This window comes from Ambystoma mexicanum, chromosome 6p, assembly GCF_040938575.1.
Source record: "Ambystoma mexicanum isolate Mex_15411 chromosome 6p, UKY_AmexF1_1, whole genome shotgun sequence".
NCBI classification, from domain to species: Eukaryota; Metazoa; Chordata; class Amphibia; order Caudata; family Ambystomatidae; genus Ambystoma; species Ambystoma mexicanum.
Window position 1 is genome coordinate 548,272,898 of NC_090935.1, and position 25,775 is coordinate 548,298,672.

Genomic DNA, 25,775 nt, shown 5'->3' on the forward strand with positions numbered 1-25,775 from the left:
AAGGTATGGAATACCCCATAGCCATAGGGATAGTTAGGTTTACACCTTATTATTTAATAAGCCTTGTTGAAAAATGTCCTTAAAGAGTCTGCGACCTTCTTCAGACCCGTCGCACCCCTTAAGAAAACTCAATAAAATAAAAAACATCATCTACTCGTGAAAACTGAGCTTAATTACTGAGGATTGTGCAGGTTCAACGTTGAAAGAATTTGAAAAACGCAAAAGTTGCAGTCTTTTTTAACGCTCTGCAATTTGGGAGTATGTCAACATTTTAGCTTCTCACAACAGCTAGGTCCTTCAGATATTGTATGGTGGTAGTCCCGCTGTAACATAAAAAGAGTGGATGAAGTTGGCATAATATCACCTTAAGAAAATATCAAATACATAAATCAAACAGAATTTGATTAAGTTGCTATTGACAACTATTATGGGCCCACGGTGGGGAGAATACTACTCAGTGTGATTCTTTAATCAACCATCAACTCTCTGAAGCATAAAGAGTCTACACATTATTTTTGGAATGCAGTTATATATTTATGCATGTATATGACAAACATTATTTACGCAATAGACTTTCTGGTGCTGGTATCAATTTAGAATCACATGCTTGGCAAATTCCACAATCTACTGGTTGGTCCAGAGTATTATCAGTTTTTCTTTAAAAGTAAAATTAGGCATCAACAAGGGCGATCCTGTCATATCAATCTCCTACATGCACAGGCTTCCACAATTCCCCTCAGTGCCTATACCCTCAGATTGTTTTTCCACTTGTACGGATGGAGTGAATATTGTATAATTGTTCATACATTATTGTGTCTTGTTATGTGAGTGCATGGGAAGGTAGGGTGGATGCATGTGAGTCTAAACAGAAACAAACAGCAGAAAGACTATTACTGGGTAAGTAACATGTGTCTTCTGGGGCTTGTGAACCTGTTTAGATTCCCATGCTTTGCAGAAACTACTTAGAGGTTTGTGTGTGGTGGTGGGTGGATTTGCCCAAGCCATAACAGAAAACATGATTAATACGCACTACTTGTCCAACCTGTGAGCATGTCCTTGTTTGAGTATCTATGCAGTAAAGTTTGGTAAAAGTATGCACTGAGCTCAAAGCTGACACTTTTAAAATACTGTCTAGTCAAACATTAGTTATAAAAGTAAGTGTGGTCCCCTTTCCTCTTTTGAAATACACCCTCAGTGTTAATAGCATTGTGTATGCTCAGTGTTGGTAACATTTTGTTTGCTGAAGTGCAACACTCTTGAATGCACCTAGCAATGCTAGATTTTGTGACCGGGTTGCCTTCTTGGCTTCTGCAAAACACATGACAAACTGTTACTTTCTGACACTTTGCTTTGCTGTGTCCATGCATAACATTGAAGCCCTTCTTACATCTACTGAGTTTAACAACTGATCAGCTTTAGACTGAGTTTTTTGACAGAACAATGAAAGTTCAGCAGGTGGGTTGACATGAAAGTTAGATATAAACTTAGATGAAAATCTTGGATGTGTATTTTGACAAAGGTTTCCTGTACTGAGAGTGCCTGGAACTAGTTACCATTCTTATCGAACTAATAACCACATAAAATGCTACCTTGTAAATAAGGTGTCATAATGTACTTTTGTGAATGGGTGCGAACAGTGGCAAAATGAGTCTGCAACAGCTTGCTTAAATCCCACATTGGGGCCGGTACTACAAACAATAGGTGTATGCATTTTACACCTTCCATCAGGGCCTTAACGACTGGAACACGCCACCAGGAGATCTTTTGATGAGATGTAGCGTAAGCTTCTAAAGCTGCCAAGTGTACCTTAAGAGAATTGAATACTACACCTGAGTCAAGTACAATAAATACATGACAGCATATCTAAAAGAACAATCTACAGGACTGACCTTTTTTTCCAGACACCAGAAAAAAGGTATTTTCCACTTGTGTTAATTGCCCCTCATGAGGCTACCACATGTACGGCCTGATCCTCTATGATGAGGTCTATATAGTGCTTGATAAGAACTTTGGTAACTGGCTTGTGTTTGTGGCCAGGACAAACGTGAGGCCATACACCCTTGATGAGGTTTATGTACTTTGTGGTCCTTGCATTCTGTAATCCCTTCTAAAAAAAGATGAGCCTGTGCAAAAGGACCCACAGCCTAAAAACTGTCTTTGGGATTTTAAAAAAAAGTGTCTTGATGATGGTTTGACTTTTCAATGATTTCTTCTACTTCCTTTCCAAATAGAAGTTCACCGTCAAGTTTGTTGATCAGAATCACCTGTATTTCTGGCTTGAACTCACTAAATCTGGAGTAATGTTTCAAAACCAATGTGTGTGACGTCTGCCTGCCAGCAGTTTCCATCCCTCTATACTGCTTTTTCATGACAGTGTAGAAACCATTTGGTCCTTCTTAACAATGCCTTGAGCTCTAGCTCCAACGTCCCATGACATTTACTATAGTAACTCCTGCATGGAATCCCATTGGACCCTATCATATCTGCTTGTTAAAGCCGATGCATTGGCAATGCATAGGCTATAAGCTGTAGAGGTACTCCTCCTTTTTGCCATAAAGAAAAATATTTTGCTTTCTCTATCAAGGGGTGCATCACTTTTAGAGGGTGCTACATTACATCTCTTTCTAGCAGCTGTTCCATTAATAAACGTGAGCTCTGATGGGGGAGGCTTATATTTCTTTTCAATTAGTGCATTAACTGCCATGATGGTTGCTGGTTGTTCCACGGAGGCCTTCATTTGTTTCTTAAGCAAGCACATAAGATATATACAGTGAGACAGACTTTGGTTCATCCAGTATATCCTCTATGAAGTCCTGTTCCTCGAATTCCTGTTGCATGCCTATTGTGAAATGAGCTGCAGCTCTTAAGAAGGGCCCCATATATTGTTTGGTTACCGGGTAAATCTATAGGGTGATCATTTCCTCCTCTTCCAGTGTTGATGCAAGGGATGCATTGTGTGTTCCACCTCAGCTTCAGAATGTCTTGCTCTTCTTGCCTTTGAGTCGAGTGCCCTTGTTCACATGAACACCCTGTTTATTTCTTTATGGCATCTTAAGGTTCACGTTACCAAAGGTCTGGGTTCAGGTCTGTGCCTGCCAAGGTGGCATGTCCTCTCCTAAATTACATATATAACAGTCCTCTTTGAATTTCTCTTCACTGCCAAACACTTCTTCTGAGGAAGTTTATTAATTAGTTTACATTGTGTAGAGGTGTATTAACAACTCTATGCCCAATACTGATGCCTTAAGTGAATCTAAGAAAGGCGTTAACTCCTCTGGTGTTTTCTTGGATATTTGTACAGTGATTGGCTTTAAAATTGCCTTTGTGAGTTTCCCTTCTCAATTGCAGGTCGCACCCTTAACTGTGTGTAACCCTTCAGTGTTGATGCCCATTCTCTAAAAGCACTTTAACGACTTGTTTTTGGGCACTCTGAATGTTCATGCATTTTCTTGATCACACTGACCCAGTGCCATGTGTTTCAGTTTGTTTTATGGCCATGTTTCGATCCCCTTACTGCCTCAGTGGGTTGCTTAGTTGAAGTTTTTAAACTTTTCGGCCTGTCTGTTTTAGCACTTTCTGCATCAAGCATAGATATTTTGGTACCAATTTCCTATACACATGTGTGGCCTCTGAGGTTGTAATATTTTATTTCTTTGTTTAAAGCGTAGACCTAGCTTGAGAAGCGCAGCGTTGTACAGGGTGTGGGCAGCCACTGTTAGGGCTCTTAGTGCAGTACTGTGATTTGAGGTCTGTGCGTCGGCCTGTACGTCAATTGGGATTAGTCCTTGGATAGGTGGTGTTGAAAAAGCCACGTTTGGAGAAATTTGCGAAATTGAAGAATTGTGGGGGCATTACAAGCCAATACCAGGACCAAATTCGAGAAGGTGGGTGCGTGACAACAGAAAGTTGTGATTTGAGTCGGTTGGTCGATTTGCTGTGCGAGGTGGGTGCCACCAGATATGTGGTGCATAGCCGGTAAGTACGCTAGTGTTTTAATCGTGGCTGCTTTGTAGATGATACATGCAGTCTTGAACAATATCCTGGCCTAGAGAGGAAGCCAATGTAGTTCACATAGGACACAGTGATTCGATCAAACGTCTGTGCATCCATACTAAGACGTGCTGCAGTGTGGCAGACTGCTTTTGGGGGAGCCCAGTCAGGCGGGCATTCCCTGCCTCGATGTGCAAGACCACAAGGGCCTGCACTATTGTCCAGAAGTTCTGCCGAGGGATGAAGAGTTGGATTCTGTGAAGGTTGGAGATTTGGAGCCAGTCTGTTTGGACCTTCTTGGTTATGTGTTTTTGGAAGGGCAGGGTGCTGTCAATGGTGAAGCCTAAGGATTTTGCTGAATCTGACAGTTGTGGATCAAATCCTTCTAGGCGCAGATTATGCAGTATTGTTGGACAAATTGTTTTTTAGCGGGGGGACTAATGAGGACAAATTTGTTCTTGAATAGGTTAAGTTTGACGCAGGCAGTGAACATCCAGGACTGAATGATGGCTAGGTAATTGCAGAGACGACTGAGGTCCTGTGGGCTTTTTACTCATGTACAACTGAGTATTGTCTGCGTATCGCGGATGGCTATAAAGAGGTCTTGGCGGAGTGTCCCCAGAGGGACCATCTGAAGTGGAACAAGGATTGGTGTGGGGATAAAGCCCTGGGTGGGACTCCACAGGAGACTGGGAGTTAGTGAGAAGGCAGCATGTTCATCTGGACGGCCTGGTGTCTGCCTAAGGGGTAGTAGGTAAACCAATTTAGGACTGTGCCAGAGAATCTCATCCTGTCGGCGAGGATGCTGTGGTCGATGGTGTAGAATGCAGTCGAGAGTTCAAGGAAGACTAGGAGGCATGATTTGGAGGATGGCTGTCTCGATGCTGCCCCAACTGATTGTCATTTAGGAGGTGTAGTTTGAGTCTGGCAAGAATAGCGACTACTTTTTCCAAGATTTTGCCAAGAAACGGAGGTTCCTGATGGGTCATTAGTGAGCCAGGCCGTTTTAGTCTGGGTCGGTTTTTTCAAAAGGCGTCAAATGAGACCAGTCTTGAGGGTGTTTGAGAATGACCCTTTGGTGAAGGAGGCATTAATGTTGCTGAGAAGTGCATTGAGCACTGGGCTCCTCAATTGTATAATGATAGAGGCCAAGATGATATCAGAGTCGGAAGTAGGATTGAGGGAAGCAAATGTTTTTAGAAGGTCTGGGGGAGAGGAGAGAATTTATTCCAGAGGAGCAGTGTGCGTGCTAGGTTGCAGTGGGGCGAATGTTGTGGGAGGAATTTGGTTTAACTTTCTCAATAAAAAAGTTGTTGATTCGGTCACATTTTTCTAGAGATGCTAGCGCCTTGAGATTGGATGAGGGTTTGGTACAATGATTTATTACTACTTCAAAGAGGAATCCCACGAGCTAAGAAGACAGTTTAAAATCTGAGGGGAAGCTGCTGGGGCGGAGCTACATCCTCAATCTCCTATTAGTAAGGACCAAGAGCACCCACAATGACGTTGATGGGACACTCAAGGTGTCACACGTTTTTTCATAGGAAAAGTACTAAATTAAAGTAACCAGGGATTCCCAGCCTGACGACAGGGAATAGTCACAGCATGTGAATCTATGAAAGATCCAATGCTGGAGAATTCGTCAACTTTCTCAATAAAAATAGTTGTTGATTCGGTCACCTTTTTCTCAAGATGCTAGCTCCTTGAGGTTGGATGAGGGTTTGGTACAATGATTTACTTCTTCAAAGAGGGCTTTGTTCCTCTTACATGCTGCTGCGATAGTGGTGCAGTAGTAAGCACCTTTGGCCTTAGTAATGGGAATTGTACAGTTAGCACAGAGAGTTTTGAGGTTGGTGAGATCTCCAGGGAGTAACACAAAGAGGGTGTAGGGCAACTACCAACTGTATTGAGATTTAAGTGAACAAAACCCAAGTCGGGTCTGTTTTCCAAACGCAGGCTAAGAGCCTGTTGTTTGGAGTAAAACCACCGTGGTTGAGGGCACAGTTATTTTTCCAAAGGTTAAGATACTGCTGTAGGTTTTAACACCTACAGTAACAAGGCTGTGTGGGAGGACAGAAAAAGGATAGAAATGAATTCAAGATATCCCTTCCTTCGAACCTCTTCTGTCCCTGTGTAGCGCTGGTGTATCGCCTACAAAAAAGGGACATGATAAGAAGGAACACTATTAACTTATAGATGTTAAGAAACATTCAGCCTCGTATAAATTATGCCCTTCAACCACTCTCTTCCCCCTATGTGTTTGCATAGGAAGAGACAAATACCAGAAATAAGAACGGTGCTTTTGAATTGAGGTCCACAGACATCCACTGGGTTCTGTCAAAGTTTAATGACCCAGGGATTGTTGCAAAGCCCCAAGCACTGTAAATTTAAAAAAGGGGTATAGCACAAGGTCAGGTACAAAGCTCACTGAGATTGTGTTATAAACCAACATTAAAGACAAAAGACAAAGCACACTCCACATTGAGTTCTTCTGGATCTTATTATTACTACAGCAAGTGGAGGGTGGTAAAATTGCTCATCTATAGAAAGTGTATTGAGATCTAGAGGTTGGAGCAATTACTGTCTACCAGTTTCAGCGACTCATGTTCATTATGGCCGCTTTCTTCAGGACAGTCTTTTTGTATAGTCAACAAGTAGGTAAGTGTACTGATTTCTATACCAACATGTTGTTTTTCTGGCAAGGAAGTGGGTGATTAATACTTTACCACCTCCTTGGAATGGCGGGGCTGAAACAGACGAGTGACCTGTATAAAACATACAAAAAAATATGTATATACGTCACCATTGGTTATTCACTGCCAGTTGATGACTTATGAATAAGCAGTATTCTTAGTGCTCATCATGTTCTAAAACACACTATGCTGAGCGTGGTATGGTAAACCTCTTCACATAATAATAACCGAGATGTTCTACATATTTTTTCGGTTATATTGGAAACAGGCTTTACATCTGTGTTTGATGGCATATAGCTACTAGTCATTGTCTAATAGTTACCGTGTTATGGGCTAGTGCAAACTATATAATTTGTATTGTGTATTGAGACCTATTGCGGGCACTAACCTGAATGAAGGTAGTTGAAGGCCTTATTGTCTCCGCAGGGTACATACACTTAATGTCTCCATATTTCAGGTGTAGTGTCCAAATCCTAGTTCAAAAGGTAGGAACAGGGAGCAAACGCTGTATTACATTTCCTGTTTTAATAGCTTCATATTAGAAACAGGCGCTCGGCAAGGTAACTACTAGTGGTGCGCTGGGTAGGCTATAGACCCTTCCCATGGGCGGTCTGTGCAATTCACATCACAATGATGGAAATAGCGTCCGCAATTAATGCTTACCGGAAAGCTCCCGATGAGCCGGTCCTGTCGCTGCCCTCCAACCCGCGTGCTGAAGTTGGTATGAGTGGGAACCAGTAATAAGCACGTAGAAAGTCATGTGCTCAGTTACTAAGCCATCACATGTGCGTTGTTTCATCTCTGGCAAATCTTTACGTGGCCGAATTCGAAGAACAACACATCTACACAGCGAACGATCCCTTTGGATCACAGATATCTCTATGGACGCGATACATAGATGATATCCTGGCAGTATATACAGGGACAGAAACATCATTCCTGCAATTTTTGGACTGGATTAACTCTCGGAATCCCTTCTTGAAATTCACCCACAGTATCTCCAAAGAAGTGATACACTTCCTAGACGTGGAAATCAGAACCAATGGAGGACATGTCAACAACAGTCTTCAGGAAACCCACAGATCGCAATGCCCTATTGGACTACAGAAGCTTCCACCCTCGGAGCCTAAGGGAAAACCTGCCATTCGGACAATATCTGCGCTATAGGCGTAACTGCTCGAGTGTACAAGAATACGACATTCAAGCCAAGATCCTGGCAGACAAAATGGCGGAAAGGGGATACCCCAAAAAAACAATTAAGACAGCCAGAAAAAGGGCAAGGAACATCCCAAGAGCAATCACCCTACAGCAGAAGACACGTCCGATAGGTGAAAAAACGATTACAGCTGTGTTTAGCTATTCCAACAAAGTAAATCAAATCAAGAGAGAAATTATAAAACTCTAGCCACTACTAATTATGAGGCTTGTGACCCTTCCAATACCACGTTTTGCCATCAAAAAGAGAAAAAATCTACAAGACACTCTTATACATTCATACATGCCACCCCATGTAGACACTACACAGGCTACACTTTTGGGGACCATGCCGGCATCAGGGCACACACCATGTGGCCATTGCAATGACTGTGTCTTAACAAAGAAATCCCAAACATTGGAACTGGGTCTACCAACACCCTGGCGACAACAATCTTTAACAAACTAATTCTTCAAACGTGATCTATATGATCACTTGCCCGTGTAACAAAAAATACATAGGCATGACTACGAGACCAGTAAAAAAACACAGAACATATATCATGTATACGCACCGAAAGAGAGAATGCTCCCCTAGTCGCGCATTTCAAATCACACAGACACAAGGTCAATGAAATCACATGGACTGTGATAGAGAAAGTGATATGTCCAAGAAGAGGCGGAGACATGGCCAATTTACTCCTAAAATGAGAGCAGAAATGGATATTCCGCTTAAAATTAGATCAAGAAGGACTCAATGAGAATATTGTATGGCAAACACTAGCAATGACCAACTGAGCCCTTGCGATTGTGACTTCTGGCTCCGACCCTAGACACCTACCAGATGTATTCTTAAGCTTGGGGACCAGCAGTAATATCTAGACGAATTGTCTAGCATGCCTTTAATTGCTTACACCAGCCATCACTGACAGCAACCAATAGACACACGGCTTAAGCTCGCATGAGTCAGGAACCCTAAGTGGCCACTGGGTCACGGCCCTTAAACTCCTAGAGAATAATTGCACACTTTATTGAACACATGTCAGCACAGTATGAGACAGACGTTGCAAATGTTTCCACTCAATCGTTGCAGTTTTTCAAATCAACAAATAATGTAATGACAAACTGCACCCGGTTTTTGCTCTTGGTGTTCAGCAGGGGACCCATGTATCCCGCGACTGTATATACATGGGGCTACCTTACAACGTGATGCATTCGGCGCCGATGGACACACACCTCCAGAAACGCTGCACGGCTTGCAGAGTCTTACCCCCCAATATGCCTGACTTCTGGTTAGACCAGCGCATACGCACGCGTGATGATACAACGCACACGTGATGTCTTAGTAACTGAGCACATGACTTTCTACGTGCTTATTACTGGTTCCCACTCATACCAACTTCAGTACGCGGGTTGGAGAGCAGCGACAGGACCGGGTCATCGGGAGCTTTCCGGTAAGCATTAACTCGCGGACGCTATTTCCATCATTGTGATGTGAATTGCACAGACCGCCCATGGGAAGGGTCTATAGCCTACCCAGAGCACCACTAGTAGTTACCTTGCCGAGCGCCTGTTTCTAATATGACGCTATTAAAACAGGAAATGTAATACAGCGTTTGCTCCCTGTTCCTACCTTTTGAACTAGGATTTGGACACTACGCCTGAAATACAGAGACATTAAGGAACAAGTTACTTACCTGTAACTGTTGTTCTCCAGCATGGGTCTGGCATGGATTCACATGCTCATGAATATTCCCCGTCGTCAGGCTGGGAATCCTCGGTAAAGAAAAAAATCAGTATCAGTTTCGTTTCTGATCTGTCTTTCGTAGTAGTGACCAATCAGTGATCTCTGCGTCATACTGACCACAGCCAATGACTGCCCTCTACCTAAGCCCCGCCTCTGGCAGCCATCTTCAGATTTGGTAGCACGTGAAGTGGCAGTATGACCAAGTGAAGAGCCGCAGAGGGGAAGGCGGGAGGGTTCGCATGTGAATCCATGCCAGACCCATGCTGGAGAACAACAGTTACAGGTAAGTAACTTGTTCCTTCTCCAGCATGGGGTCTGGCATGGATTCACATGCTCATGAATAAAGAATACATAGCAGTACACACATGCACAACCACGGGAGGTGGCAAAGGCTCAACATTAAGCATTACATCAAACTCAACATTAAGCAATTCTTACCTCCTCACCAGGCTCACCTTAGGCGAACAGGTTGCGCAGCACTGCTTGGCCGACCCTGGACTCCTCCCTGGAATCCCGATCGACGCAGTAGAATTTCGTGAAGGTGTGCGTCGACCTCCACGTAGCAGCCCTGCAGATGTCCAGCAAGGGTACACCAGATAGGAACGCTGTGGTAGCTGCGATCGCTTTGGTGGAATGGGCTCTCGGACGGCCAGGCAGCGGTCGGTTTGCCAACCGATGACAGTACATGATACAGCCGGAGAGCCATCTGGAAATGGAAGCCTTCGAGAGAGCCTTCCCCTGATTGACAGGTCCAAAGTTCACAAAGAGTTGTGACGTCTTCCGAAAACACTTCGTGCGGTCCACGTAGAACTTCAGCGCTCTAGCCACATCCAGCGAGTGCAAAGTCCTTTCAGCCGGCGACAAAGGCGACGGGAAGAAAACAGGCAACACCAAGGGTTCGTTGAGGTGGAAGTCCGACGGCACCTTGGGCATGAAGGAGGGGTGCGTCCTGAGCACTACCCTCGTGTCGTGAAAAGTCAAGTACGGGGCCTTGCAGGAAAGGGCCTGGATCTCTCCCACCCGTCGTGCGGAGGTGATGGCCACAAGAAACGCTGTTTTCCACGACAAGAACTTCAACGGAGCCGAGTGCAGAGGCTCGAACGGAGGTCCCATGAGCTTGGTCAGCACCACGTTGAGCTCCCACGCCGGGGCCGGAGCCTTCACCGGCGGGAACGATCTGAACAGTCCCTTCATGAACTCTTTCACCAGACGATGAGACCACAAAGACGTCCGCCCCGTGGTTCTGGTGTATCGGGAGATCGCAGCAAGATGAATCTTGATGGACGCGTGCGCCAGTCCAGCCTTGGCCAGCGTCAGTATGTATGGCAGTACTTGGGGAGCCGTAATCCGTAGAGGGTTAATCTTCTGTGCGTGGCACCAGACAGAGAACCTCTTCCATTTGTGTCCGTAGCATTTAAGAGTTGAGGACGCCCTGGCCTTTGCAAGAACCTCTCTGCAGTCGGCCGGTATGTCGTATCCTCCAAACTCTAACGCTGCAGGAGCCAGGCCTGCAAGCTCAGCGACTTCGGGTCGTGATGGAGGATGGCGCCTCCTTCCCTGGAGAGAAGATCCGCGTCCACTGGCAGCTTGATTGACGGGGACGCTGACAAGTCCAGAAGGTCCGGGAACCATATCTGCCTCGGCCACGCAGGTGCGACGAGGATCATCCTGCACCGTGACACCGTGACCTCTTGAGCTGGTTGATGAGCCGGATCAGTAATGGCAATGGAGGGAACGCGTATAGAAACAGGCCCTCCCAGGGGAACGAGAAAGCATCGCCCATGCTCCTCGGCTGGGGAAACCTGCTGGCGAACCTCCGGCACTTGGAGTTCGTCGCCGTCGCAAACAGATAGATCTGGGGTGTGCCCCACCGTCGGCAGAGGCAGTCCACTAGATCCTGTCGTAGTTCCCACTCGTGGCACGAGCGTAGCTCTCTGCTGAGCGAGTCGGCGATGGTGTTTTTTATTCCTGTCAGATGAAACGGCACCAGAAACATCCCTTGGGCGACGGCCCAATGCCACAGATCCTGCGCCTCCTTGGACAGGGCTGGGGACCTGGTTCCGCCCTGTTTCCTGATGTAGAACATGGTGGTGGTGTTGTCGGTGAAGATCCTTACCACCTTGCCCTTGAGGGAAGGAAGAAAGGACCTGAGGGCCCAAAACACTGCACAGAGCTCCAGGACGTTGATATGGAGGGACTTCTCCGTCGGAAGCCAAAGGCCTCTCGCGTGCAGATGTTCGGTGTGCGCTCCCCACCCTTCCAGGGAGGCATCCGTGGTCACTGTCTCCTGGTGGCCGGGGGTCTGGAAGTCCATGCCCGCCGTCAGATGCGCGCGGGTGCCCCACCACCGGACCGCTTGTCGGAAACTCTCGTCGAGTGTGATCCTCTCCTCGAAGCTGCCCGTCGTCTGGATCCAGCGCGCATCCAGTAACTTCTGCAACGGGCGCATCCGGAGTCTGCACAGGCGGATGAGGTAAATGCAAGAAGACATCATTCCGAGGAGGGACTTGATGGACCTCACTCTGGCCGCGTCCGCAACAAGCATCCGCTGCACCTTGCCCAAGATGGCCCTCGTCCTTTCCTCCGACGGAGAGGCCAGAAGCGACACTGTGTCGAGCTTCGCTCCCAGAAACAGTGCGTCTCGCGCGGGCACCAGGTGGGACTTGGCGTAGTTTATGGAGAATCCCAGGTCCGCGAGTAGTTGGACGGTCCTTGCCGTGTGCTCCACGGCGAGCTCCTTCGTCTTCGCTCGGATGAGCCAGTCGTCCAGGTAGGGGTAGACGTGGATCCCCTCTCGGCACAGCTGCGCCGCCACCGGTGCGAGGCACTTGGTGAACACCCTGGGCGCCGACCTCAATCCGAAGGGGAGGGCTCTGAACTGGTAGTGACGCCCTTGGACCACGAACCTGAGAAACTTTCGGTGTCCCTTTAGGATGGGAATATGGAAGTAGGCATCCTCCAAATCCAACGACAACAGGAAATCGCCTTCCTCCAGCTGACCCAGGACGTGTTGGAGGGTGACCATCCGGAACTTCTGTGCCTTGATGAATTTGTTCAGTCGTCGTAGGTCCAGGATGGGACGCCATCCTCCCGTCTTCTTCTTCACGAGGAAGTATCTTGAGTAAACTCCGGAGCCCCGAAGCCTCTTTGGGACGAGCTCGATGGCGCCCTTCTTGAGCATCGCCTTTACCTCCAAGAGAAGTTGAGGGACGTGATGTTCTTTCCTGGCCACAGGGGGGACGCGCGGGCACCTCTTTAGAAACTCGAGCGCGTGACCCTGAGCTAGGGCGTCCAGCACCCAACGGTCGGTGGAGATGGACTCCCACACACTGACGAAGCTCGCCAGCCGGCCTCCCACCGGGGTGCTTCGGTGGGGGCCTGACCCCACGGCCGGTTCAGTCCTGCTTCAACGAGGCTTTGCCGCCTTGTCCTCCTTGGCGACGACGGCGGGGTCTGCCTGACTTGCCTCATCCCCTGTAAGCTTCCTGTGACGACGAACGGGCTGCTTGACGGTAGGTGGAAAATCCGCTGCTGGAACCTTTGGAGGCACCCTGTTTGCCTCCGCCGCTCCGAAAGGGCGGCCGCCGTTGATGGAGAACCCCAAGAGCCCGAGCCGTCTCCGCGTCCGCCTTGATGGCTTGAAGGGAATCGTCCACTGTTTTCCCAAACAGGTTGTTTCCGTCGAACGGCATGTCCAAGACTCTGGTCTGCACGTCCTGACGGAAGTCAGTAGCCTTGAGCCATCCACGCCGCCTAAGGCACACGCCGTTGCCCAACTGGCGAAATCCAGTGTCAGCGATGTCCGTCGCAATCGTAATGGCGTGGTCCGACGCCACCTCTCCTTCCTGCAAGATCTCTAGGGCTTCCGCCCTCTTGTCGTCCGGTAGGAAGTCCAGCAGGGGGGCTAGTTTGTACCACAACTCCCTGTCGTAGCGTGCCACGATAGCCAAGGCGTTGGCCGCCTAAATCGTCGTCGCTGCAGACGAGATGACTCTGCGTCCCATCGTATCTAATTTCTTTCCCTCGCCGTCCGGCGGGGAGGTCGATGTAGAGGCCGGGCCCCCCCCGCTTTCTTCCTGGCCGCCGCGGAGACGACCGAGTCCGGGGTCGGCTGTGCCCGAAGGCACAAGGGGGCCGCGTCGGGACCCAGTACTTCTTCTCGTACCGATCCCTTCTCGCCGGCGTCGTGGATGGGTTCTTGAGGAGGGCGAGGCCCTCATCCCAAATATCGTCCAGTAGAGGTACAGAGAGGACCGTCTTCCTCTTGGCCTCGCGCCGTTGATAAAGGAAACCTTCCTTCTTCTTCTCTTCCAGGCAGAGCTGGAAAAGCTCGGATGCCCTGGCGATCATGGAGTGAAACGATCCAATCTCGTCGGGCAGAGAAGTCCGGGTGGGAGGTGATGACGGCAGATCCTCGTCGTAAACCTCGTCGTCTGTACCCGTCGCGGCCGTGTCAGTCCCTGTATCATCCCCACGTGTCGTGGACGGGGAGGAGGGCTGAACAGGGCGCGATGGCTGAAAAGGAGGTGGAGGATGAATCCTTCTTCTCTTAGGGGGAGGGCTCCCAGAAGGGCCTGGCTCCGGGTCCCCCGTCGGGAGCGGTTCCTACGCTGGTGGTAACGGCAGTCTCGTCCTTATCTCCGAGCACAAGGACTGTATAGCCAACAAAATGGCAGCTGAGTTGTCTTGCGGCACTGGTTGAGGGGAATCCGACGGGCGGTCAGGAGCCCCGTCGGCACCCTCGACGTTATCGTCGTCTCCTACGTCGGGGTTCCTCCCGACGGGCTGGTCTTCTTCCACGCCGACGCCGTGGCTTAAGACTTCGATCAGCTCTTTCTCAGAGGTTGAGGCCGAATCCACGACGACCTCCTGCCCCCCCTTTTTCTTCTCCGCCGGAGGTTTCACGGGGGTCCTGTCGATGGGCATAAAAGAGGACTCCCTCTGCGGTGGCAGGGAGACTCTGAGCCCCGAGGTCGCCACCACTGGTGTAGCCTCCACAGGCTGAGCCAGGGCCGCCGCGACTGTCTCGATAGAGGCCTTGGCCGGATGGATTAAGGCTTTCACCACCTTAGGTGCGCTCACCGCCTTCTCCTTGGGGGGAGGGTCACTGCCTCGCTCCCCCTCCGATGGGGCCTTCGAGCTCGACCGGGGTCTCTCCAGGAGCTTCGCCGGGTGCTCGGCCTTCCTCTTACCCGAGCCAGAGCGTTAGCTCGTGGTTGATGGCGCCGGGGAGGATGCGCCCTGCCTGGCGCCTGTAGAGCCCGACCGTTCGGCGCTCCCGGTGCCAGCGGACTCGCAGTGCTTGGCCTTCTGTTGGACCCCTGTCGCCGGGGCGCCCTCAAAGGTCTTAGAAGACCGCTCGGACTTCTTCTTCTTCACGCCTGACGGGCTCTTCCCTTCCAGCCAGTTGGCGAGACGTTGATGGCGGTCCTTCATGGTCCGCTCCGACATATTCCAGCAAAACGCAGTCCTTCTCCACGTGCGTCGTATCCTCATGTAGGCAGTAAAGACAAAGGGAGTGTTCGTCCTCCTTAAAGACATTCTGAAGCTGGCATCCAGGGCAGACCCTGAACAGCTTTCCGGGCGTCGAGCTTCCCTTCTCCTGGGCCATGTCCGAGATGGGCCTGAGAAACTTCTGGAGTCCTCCAAAAGCGTGGCTCGACGAAATCTTCACCCTTGAGGGGCGTAGACGAATCCGACACGGGTCCCCGTTGATCGGATGAAGAAACGGTGGAGCTTGAGGCTCTTTTGACCGAAAAAAGAGAAATTTTTTTAGAAAAAAACGTGAAAAATAGCACTAACGCTCGAGAGCAATAGCACGAGGATCCCAACACTTGAACGTGCGGTAAAAATCTGAAGATGGCTGCCAGAGGCAGGGCTTAGGTAGAGGGCAGTCATTGGCTGTGGTCAGTATGACGCAGAGATCAGTGATTGGTTACTACTACGAAAGACAGATCAGAAACGAAACTGATACTGATTCTTTCTTTACCGAGGATTCCCAGCCTGACGACAGGGAATATTCATGAGCATGTGAATCCATGCCAGACCCCATGCTGGAGAAGTGTCTGTACCCTGCGGAGACAATAAGTCCTTCAACTACCTTCATTCAGGTTAGTTGCCGCAATAGGTCTCAATACACAATACGAATTATATAGTTTGTACTAACCCATAACACAGTAACTATTAGACAATGACTAGTAGCTATATGCCATCAAACACAGATGTAAATTCTGGTAAAGTCTGTTTCCAATTGAACCGAAAAAATATGTAGAACATCTTGGTTATTATAACGTGAAGAGGTTAACCATACCACGCTCAGCGTAGTGTGTTTTAGAACATGATTAGCACTAAGAATACTGCTAATTCATAAGCCATCTACTGGCAGTGAATAACCAAGGGTGACGTATATACATATTTTTTTTGTGTTTTATACAGGTCACCCGTCTGTTTCAGCACAGCCATCCCAAGGAGGTGGTAAAGTATTAATCACCCACTTCCTTGCCAGAAAAACAACATGTTGGTATAGAAATCAGTACACTTACCTACTTGTTGACTATACAAAAAGACTGTCCTGAAGAAAGCGGCCATTATGAATATGAGTCGCTGAAACCGGTAGACAGTAATTGCTACAACCTCTACATTTCAATACACTTTCTATAGATGAGCAATTTTTACCACCCTCCAGTTGCTGTAGTTATAATAAGATCTAGAAGAACGCAAGGTGGAGTGTGCTTTGTCTTTTGTCTTTAATGTTGGTTTATAACACAATCTCAGTGAGCTTTGTACCTGACCTTGTGCTATACCCCTTTTTCAAAATTACAGTGCATGGGGCTTTACAAACAATCCCTGGGTCATTAAACTTTGACAGAACCCAGTGGATGTCCGTGGACCTCAATTCAAAAGCACCGTTCTTATATCTGGTATTTGTCTCTTCCTATGCAAACACATAGGGGAAGAGAGTGGTTGAAGGGCATAGGAGGGGCCATGGTCACATCAATTGATCACCACGGGGTAGGGGGACTCAGCAACTAGGAGTTGGGGGTGTTGCCTGCTGAACCCCCAAAAACAGCCCTCACAGCCAACACACAAAAAGCCCTCGCCAGTAATGACACCACCAAGGGGAAGTGCTTATGCATGACCACTGACCCTTTTAAAACCAAAACCCTGGTCAGCGGGAATGGCCGGCTAATTCCAACTCTGCTTCCAATTGTATAAGACATTTTCCAGCACTGTGATCCCTGTGTTACATATCTCTGGCCCCAATTGTGCCTACTCAATATCTGTTACCTGATTCATTGACTTCTGTGAAGGAGGGACTCCTAACACCAGAGGAGAACACTGCTACCTTAGTCTCCCGTGTCGGTGGCTCCCCCCATAGTATCTGGTGGGAGTGTAAGACACCCCAGTCCCCTCTTATGAACATGCATCTGGTCCCTGTCCCGATGCTCGTTCCTGGCTCCAATACCGACCATTCTTCACCTATTACTGGACCACGCCCTATGGCCTCAATGGACTTAATAGACATGTAGGCACAAGAACCTACTGAGGATAAGCCTTCCCCCAGCTCCACCTGCACTACCTAGAGCGAGCTCCTGTTGGCCATGTGTTCATCCCTTCATTTAACTCCATTAAGGGCTGCTAAACCCTCAAATCAACCACTCAACCAAGGCACTCCATCCACCGCTGATCTACTTTCCAACTCTGTGCGGGGATGCAACTGCAACCAAGTGCTAGCTGATCAGACAGCCATTAAGCAAGTGCTATTAGTCCTGACAGCGACACAGGGAAGGTGAGGAGGGTTTTCCCAGGAGGTGCTCCCCATCGTTACACTTACTGCCACAGAGCCCTGCAATCCAATGCTGGAATGACCACCCGAACCGGCTATACACATTCCAATGCTTCTGGATCAGAATACTGCCTGCCACAACACTGACTTGGTGAAACATTCCTTGCTTTTCACCACTTGTGACGTCAATGGTATCGATAACACGGGGGAACCCAAGAACAAGCAGTCACTGCAGCATAAAACCACTAGGGAGTCCAGTAAGATCCATATTCTCCATGCAAAGACTCCAATACTGGAAGATCAAGGGCAGAGCCAACTGGGAACTCAACGCTCCAGGGTAAAAGGCAACTGGAGCATGATTTAAAAACTATGACCAAAGGGAGTCAAATAATGCAATAATATTTCTCCTTTGGTACCTAAATTGCTAGTAAACAAGCATTAACCAAGGGATGCCCTCTTAAGCAAATGCCTGCACTGGCTTCGTACTGTTAGAGGCCATGCCTTTTTGCCAAGGGAAACGATAGTTGGTTGCAATAGAATGTCTAATGAGGGCGATACCCCCTACGATTCTATACAACTGGAATTTAGGGACCCAAGAGTGGCTAGGGGAATCCTGGGTGCTTTTGGGTGTGCTGAGCGGATGTCTAAATCAGGGATTTCAGTTAGTCTGCACCCATTCTCAAGAGCTGTCAGCCATTTGGGAATTATTTTAAATAATTAGCCTTTCTCTGGAGCGAATATCACCCCTTAGTGGATAAGGCCAACCAGGAACCAAAGCTGACTGGGAATGTAGAGTTTGCGGTCTGCCGCACTGTGTTTTCAATTGGGCTCCGATTACCTAATGGAAATACTTTTTGACATGATGTATTATGAAAATTATGTAAATGTTTGTTGTTAGGATGTACATTTATGGCCTTATGGCCGAAAGCTGACTGGGCATATAGAGTTTGCGGTCTCCCGCACTGTGTTGAATTGGGCTCCGATTAACTAATGGAAATACTTTTATGGCCTTATGGCCGAATCAAAGTTATTTGATGATGATTAATCAGCATGAGGGGATGGGTGCATGTGTTCTGTGGGTGTTGTATATGTGCAAGGGTGATATTGATGAGGTTCTCTAGTGTAACCTGCCGGGGCAGCCCATGGTACTTGGCCATTCGAACCCTATCAAAGGTGGCTATAGGCCTTCGAGGGAGGAGAAACAGGGGATCTCTTTTGGCGAGTAGTAGTAGCAGGTACTTTGTAGTTGAAATGCAGGATAGCGTGTCCGGCCCATCGCCCAGTCAGGTACAAACAGGTGAGGGTTTTTTTTTCCCGTCCTTTGCTGAGGCCGCCAGTGATGATGCCTACGAAAGCCTGAAATATTGGTGGAGCAGCTGAGTTCCTGGTCACATGTAATAAATAGAGTGGGAGTGGGCAAAGTTAAGTGTGTGGTACAATAGGATAAGTTTAATTTTTTTTGACGAATTGAGTGGGGTACAAAACCCCCAAATAGTGCATCTGCACAGTGCACCAGCAATCGCACAACAACAAAAGGGACCAAGGCAAACAAGCCTGCTGTGAGGGATGCACACCCTAAGTTATTTTCGATTATTGGGAAATCATTAGAAATTAGTTCACACTTTCAAAGAATGATGACTAGATACTTAAAAAAGATGGTGATCACTTTAATAAGATAAGGAAGAAAGCAGATGCCAGTGAGGACAATGCCTTTTTGGGCCATAAGTCCTTCATCGGGGCCGGATCTGCTTAACAGATATATTGAATATGATCATTCAGTCAGGGAACCCGCTGCAGAATGCGCGGGTAGAGTTATAAGATACCAGAATTAACCGGTGCAGCTAAGAATGATCACAGCCCCTGGAGAAATCGCTTGTTGAGAGAACCAAAACGCAGAAAATTAAATATCTTTCAGAATGCACAGTCGAGTCGATGACAAGGCTGTGATGCAGCCAGCCACGTCCACAATGCTGTCTGCCAAGAGCTGGCATGGAGTCCTTAAGTAACTGCCTGGAAGACACAAAAACTAGTAGTGGGCGGTGTCGCAGGGCATGGTCAGGTGACCAGCAGCCTCCTCAATGCTGTTGTTTACCCCAGGGCTTTTTATGTGTTTGGTCACCTGGGGCCTTCTATTGCCTTCAGGCATATATACGCCATGAGATTTCCCCTGAGCAGGCTTTTCTGCAAGCTCTTCAGAAATGCGGGCCGATTGATCCCCTTGCTAGCGTTTACCTGCAGTTCCGGAAGTCGCTAGCATACAGAATCCGTCTGTTCCTCATCTACCAAGTCCACCTCTATAAGGTCCTCCTGATGTTCAGAATCAAGGTGATCCCGATGCATGGCGTAGGGCACCCAAAGATGAATGCATCGAGTCTTCTGCTTCCTTTTTTTTTTTACAAGCCGAGCATGAGGCCTCAGCTTGATCACCAGGGAAACAGCAATCCCACATCGTGCGAGTGTCCAATCAGAGGAATCTTTTGTTGGACCAGGGACAAAAATGTAAATAATTTTGTTTCCATGTGGGAACATTGGGTGAGTACAATGGGATCCAAATTAATTAAATAGTATATCAGTCATTCTCTAGTTACAAAGATTACACAACCTGACCCTAGTATGCCAATAAAAACCCTGTCTGAGATTAGGTGGACCTTTATCGCGAGATCTGAATCCAACAACATTGTTCTTCGGTGTAATATTGAAGTTTCATATTCTGATTCGGTACCGCACATGGCACTGTGTCAATTTTTCTTTTCCGCTCAGACTCCTGCAACCATACCAATGAGGAAAAATAAATAATCTGAAGGCCTAGGTGCTGAGGGGTGTTGTGGGAGCCTATAGATTTAGGAGAGTGATAGTATGACAACAACTTATGTTACAGACTCACTCAAATAAACAGAGAGATAGTCTTTTTATAACATTGAAAAGATATTGGAAATTGAATTCTCGAGTGACACTAAAAACATTACATTCAATAAACCATTATTTTAATTGATAAAATAATTGAGTTTGTGCTTAAAATCTGCAAATTTTCTTTAGGATACATACACATCTCAAATTATTTGCTCGTTATACTTGGTTGGCTAAATGATGACACATGTTGCACAGGTAATGTGTAATAACATCCTCTCAGCAAAACCACCCATTATTTTCATGAAACACAATAGAAATAGAAAATAAAGCAGACCGAGGAGGTAAGACAGGCGTGCGTAAAATATGAATTCTTTTACAGAATGGATTGGTACATTACATGAAAGAGCTAGGCAAGGTAGACCGATTTAATGTCTGATCGGCTGTGCATGGCTACCAAGTGCAGTAAGCTAACCACCACTATGGATGTATGACTAAATCCAATGCATACAAAAATAAGTATTTTTCTACAGAAATTATAGTAAGTGTTTCAACACAATATCTAAATGCCTAGTGTTTTCCTTGGGAATACTGTTAGAACACCCTGATGAGGAAACAAGGCTAACACGATTTAAAATTGTAAGTGACAACATAAGAACAGCAATACACAGAGTTCAGAGATAAAATTGAGAATTAAAGAACATATTTCTTAAAATGTCCAGCTTTTGATTGGCCAGAACAAACAGAATCTAAAAGTTTTTGGTCCAATAAGCAGTTAAAGTTTGATTTGCCTTAACAAATAGTTCCAAAAGGGCAAAACACAAAAGCTATTTTCACAGTATAATGCCAACTTGGAGTGGTCATTTCATGTTTTAAATTTACTTAAAATAGATATTCTACAATAGTATAGGCCAAAAACCTAGAAAGTGATGGCTATTTTATAGATGGAACGATTCGAGTCGAATTCGGTTTGGATCCGTTGGATGTCTTAATGCTATTCCGTAGCGCAGCAGCAACTCTATGTATGGAGGCCAGTGAGACTCATCGATACTCAAATATGGCTCATGTGGCGTACTCAGCATCTTATTCATAAGACTCTGAAAAAGGAATTTTAGAATCAGAGAAGGTGTTTCCAAACATGTGATCATGTTACGTATTGAGCACACAAACATTGTTGCCACCATAACCCACTCAAGAAAAATACATATACACACAGCTGGAAAGTAATGAAAGAATACTTTTAATATAAAATACGTAGACACAATGTTGTAGACCACACCATTCATGGATGGGACAAATGCATGCAACGTCCAGTTACATTCACTAATTCGTATTAAGGAAGAGGACATTTGTTTGAATCCCATTTGAATGCATTTGTAGCTATTGAACCACTCTTATCACCAGAATATCACCAGAATGAGATGATAGAAAATATCCGAGCAATAAATCAATGTATTTTTTATTTATTTGACAAACTTCTCAAAAAGAAATTCAAAAAGGAGTCACATAAATGCATATATATAGAAATGTAGGAACAGATGCTAACAGAAATAACAGTATTTGGGGGGGGGGGGGAGTAACGTGATAGGTGGTGCTTAAAGAGCACGTCGGGGGACGCTTTCTCACGGCCTAACCAAATTTTGAATTAATCCTTATGCTGTACCAAACTATTTTGCACTTACACCAAGGATATATACAGATGAAGAACCGTTATTCCTCAGGATGCATGTGTGTTGAGTTTTTCCCACCGGCAACCCAGATATCAATTGTTTTATTGGATGCCGAGAGCCTTCTACTAAATATTTCAAGATGGCGCCAGCTACTCTATTCAGCAGAGAAACAGCTGTAGGTACACTCCTACTGTGGCCTGCTGATCCGTGGTCAAAGTCACTAAAACAACACAGGAATATCCGAGCTCTGGTCACGCTTTGACAACTGTGTACAAACTATCCCTTCTACAGATTACAATGTGTCTTCCGTGGTCGGTGACTGTGGTAGTACTGTGCTGAAGGACTGTGCTGCCCTACTGAAGAGACAGTGTAGGAAACTGGAGCAGTGGTACTACCGGAATAAGTTGAATGTGAGCAGCCCAAACCTAGGTGTACTAGTGTCAGTACCGGTTATGATGGCTGTGCGAAAAAAGGATTTCAGTGCGGAGATGGCATGTCTACGATGCCCTGACTTGCGCCTTTATGCTGTTAAAAGTCTACATATTTGTTATACTACAAAGCGTTTACTGTAATGATACATGCACCAGGCTACTTGCAGCTCTCCTCTCGGAATTTCTGATGGTTGCACGATTGATAAGTTGATCATACACACACTGATGGTTGACTCTCTGCCAGATGCGGATATTGTTGCAGCTGAATCGTTGATCCAGAATATTTTTGCTAATGAATTTGGTCTCATTAATGCTCATTGGTATCTGGAAACAGTGCTATAACTACAGCTCGCTGATAGTACAATCTAGCTTCAGAACTGCCGTGCAACACAGGCAGAGAAACACTGGGAACCAGAAATTGTTTTGAACTGTAACAGTGTGCATTTCAGCAGGAAGGGTAAGATCACAGTGAGATGGAGTTAAGTCATGTTGAAAAGGTTCCATGTGTTAATATCCCCACAAAAATATTGCGATACAAAAATATTGCCATATTTTTGCCCGATATTGACCCATGCACCCGGCGGGGGACACCCCTGCAGCCCCCAAATTATTTTAAAATGTGCGGGGGACACCCCCAACAACAAATTATCCCCCCCAAAAATATTGCCTATGGCGAGACAAACGGCCATCTGTACGGTGAGATTTTTGGGGGGATATTTTGTAGGGATACCGTTGAAAATGCAAGCAGCAATTCAACAATGACACTCACTGAAATCACAGCCACATTGAAGTCCAGTCATGCAGAACTTTCTTCAAAGGTTGAGTTTATAGTTGATGATATGCAAACCCGCCTGATCGACCTTACAGGCTGAACCTATGATGTTGAGAAACGTGTTGGGAATGAGTAGAACTACATAGGTAAGAAAATTGGAGAAGGAGCTAAGAACTCAAAAGAGGCTAGAAGACATGTATAGTAGATCACAATGTTGCAATATACACATCCTTGGCTAGTGGAAGGGAACAGAACATGGAAATGTTGCCCAAAACTGTTTCACACGGCTACCCTCCTGCACTGCATTATTATTGGAAGGGCACGGAAATCTCTTGGCCCTCGCCGAAGAGCCATCCTGACCGAAAATCTTCAAGCTGCTTAATTACTGTGATGGGATTTCTGCAGCCTACAATAGAGGCCGACAAAATACACCTTGAGAACTCATACCTTACATTTCTCCTGATTTAGCCCAAGTGTGCAGAGATCATGGAAACAGTTTGTAAATGTAAAGAAGGTTCTACTGGGTAAGTATATCAGCTACTTCATATTTCCAGCAAAATACGTATAGTTGCCAATTGAAAGGCTTACTTTTGTATTGACCTGGAGACGGCGATGCAGTTTATTGAGGACCTCGAAAATGTAAAGACGCCCACGGATTGTCTTTGGAGGAAAGAAGTCCTGACAGACACAATTTGTTGGGTTCATATGATGATGATAGACGATGATCTATAGTTGAATCACTGTTCAAAGTCTCAATAATTGTCATTCTATGTTTTTTGGATGGTACATCAATATTAGTAAGATGAAAAGACTTGCTTGCTAAACTAGATAGCATTTTGATTGAAGGATAGCACGGCCACGCCTAGATGACACTTGAAAGTTAGCATGTGCCACACTCAGAATTGTGAACACCAGCCTGCGTAGCATCCAGATAAAATTGTGAATGTTAGCATGCCCACAAATAGACAGATTTCTAAACACTAGCCGGCGCCGCATCTAGATAGGATTGTGAATGTTGGCATGCCTACACCTATATAGAATTCTGAACATTGGCCTGCGCCGCATCTAGATAGGATTATGAAGGCAAACAAGTGCCACACCTAGACAAAACTGTGAATGTTAGCAAGCTAAAGGCCAGGTAACCCACTAACCAATATAAACTCAAACTCTGCATACTTTTCTCACTCAAAAAAGTCACACAACCATCTCTCGCACAACAAGCCGCACACACTTCACAACACTGAAACAACACGTAAGCCGGAGCAACAGCACACTGTCGGGAATCGGTCCGGGATCAACAGGAGTCGAACCAAACCGGCTCCCTCCCCATCGTCTCAGACACAACAGGAAAAAGAGGGTTATTTCAGGGCCACAAGAAATTGGCAAAACCTCGTCCCTCCGTGTTGTTGCATTGGCGGTTACCATGGAGATTAGGGCAGGCACGTCGACCCGCTCCACGTCAGCCGCACCTTTAGGTCATGTGACCGCAGCTAGATAAACTCTAGCCAGCAACAAACTTGTTGCTTCTGATTTTGGAGCCTGCTACGTATCCTGAGATACCCCTTGTTTTTGCCTGCTATTTCTGGATTCCTTGCCTTCCTGTCTTTGCCTTGCTATTGTTACCCCTGCTTTATCCTCGCACTTGTGATTTCCTCGAAGTTACGGCCTCTGTGATTGGAATCTCCATTGTCTTCCTCTTCCTATCTATGCTATTCTCCTTACCTGTTGTCCTCCCGCTCCTTCCATCCTTCCAGCTTACACCCGGAACGATTCCCGTTCCACCCCGCTGCTTCTTGTTGCCAAACTGGACCGCACCCAGGAACTGCCATTTGCCTCACGCTTTTGATCATCAATACCTCCCGTTGCCGAATCAGAATTCCTTCTGGATTGCTTTGCCTCACGTTTTGTCCTGTGAAATTCCTTCAGTTGTCGACCCGGACTGCCTTATGGATTGCTATTGCCATTCGTTTGATCAACGTTGTTTCTAAACTCATCATCGTGGACTGCATAGGATTGCCTCCTGTTTCTTGGGATCCACGTGCCTATTGCTCCTCAACCAGACTGCCAGTACACCACTCCTCTCCTCTTCCCCGGTACGGACTAGAGACTGCCGTGGTACCATCAGGGGCTGAGTTTGGAGCATCCTTGTTTCGTCGGGTATTGTACTTCCGACCCTTAGGCGTACGCGTGCCGGCGGGAATAGTCCTACCCCCCCTGTACTTGGCGGTCTTACTAGAGCATTGGTTGTTTCTGGAATACTTGCTGTCAATCCCATGGTAAGAGTGTGTCTTTATTCTTATTTCTGCTTTTTTTTCACATTATCTGAGTATTAAGGATTCTTGTTTCTTGTGTATTGTAACAGCAGTTTTCTGGTCCTTGTGAAGTCGGCATAAAAAGCATTTACTGTGTCAACTGGAATACTGTCGCACCCGAGGGAGTCTACTGCCACGTGGTTTTTGGGTCCATTCTTCCAAACAATTGATCCCTGGTGCTGGTTTTCTTGCATCCAGACACAGGGTTACATTGTAGGGTAGAATTATTCGTCTACACTATGGGGGCAAATTAAGAAGGCAGTCTCAACACACACGCGGACCGACACCGATCCAATACCCGCACCAAGGCTCAGCACCCGGTGTATACCGAGT

At 46.7% G+C, this 25,775-nt stretch overlaps 1 protein-coding gene across 4 annotated transcripts in view; it reads right to left on the reverse strand.

Moving 5' to 3' along the window:
- The window catches only part of CENPK (centromere protein K), a 1,342,106-nt gene that overhangs the window by 123,556 nt on the left and 1,192,775 nt on the right, over nt 1-25,775 (reverse strand). For 3 of the 4 annotated variants that reach the window (XR_011280634.1, XM_069627355.1, XM_069627354.1), the window contains one exon: nt 20,373-21,354. The exons of the other annotated variant lie outside the window; for it this stretch is intronic. Coding sequence is in view for 2 of the 3 variants with exons in the window: in XM_069627355.1 (XP_069483456.1) it covers nt 21,196-21,354 (159 nt within the window). In the remaining variant the exon portion in view is untranslated. Of the gene's footprint in view, nt 1-20,372; nt 21,355-25,775 lie in introns of those variants that run through there. 4 annotated transcript variants of the gene reach the window in all.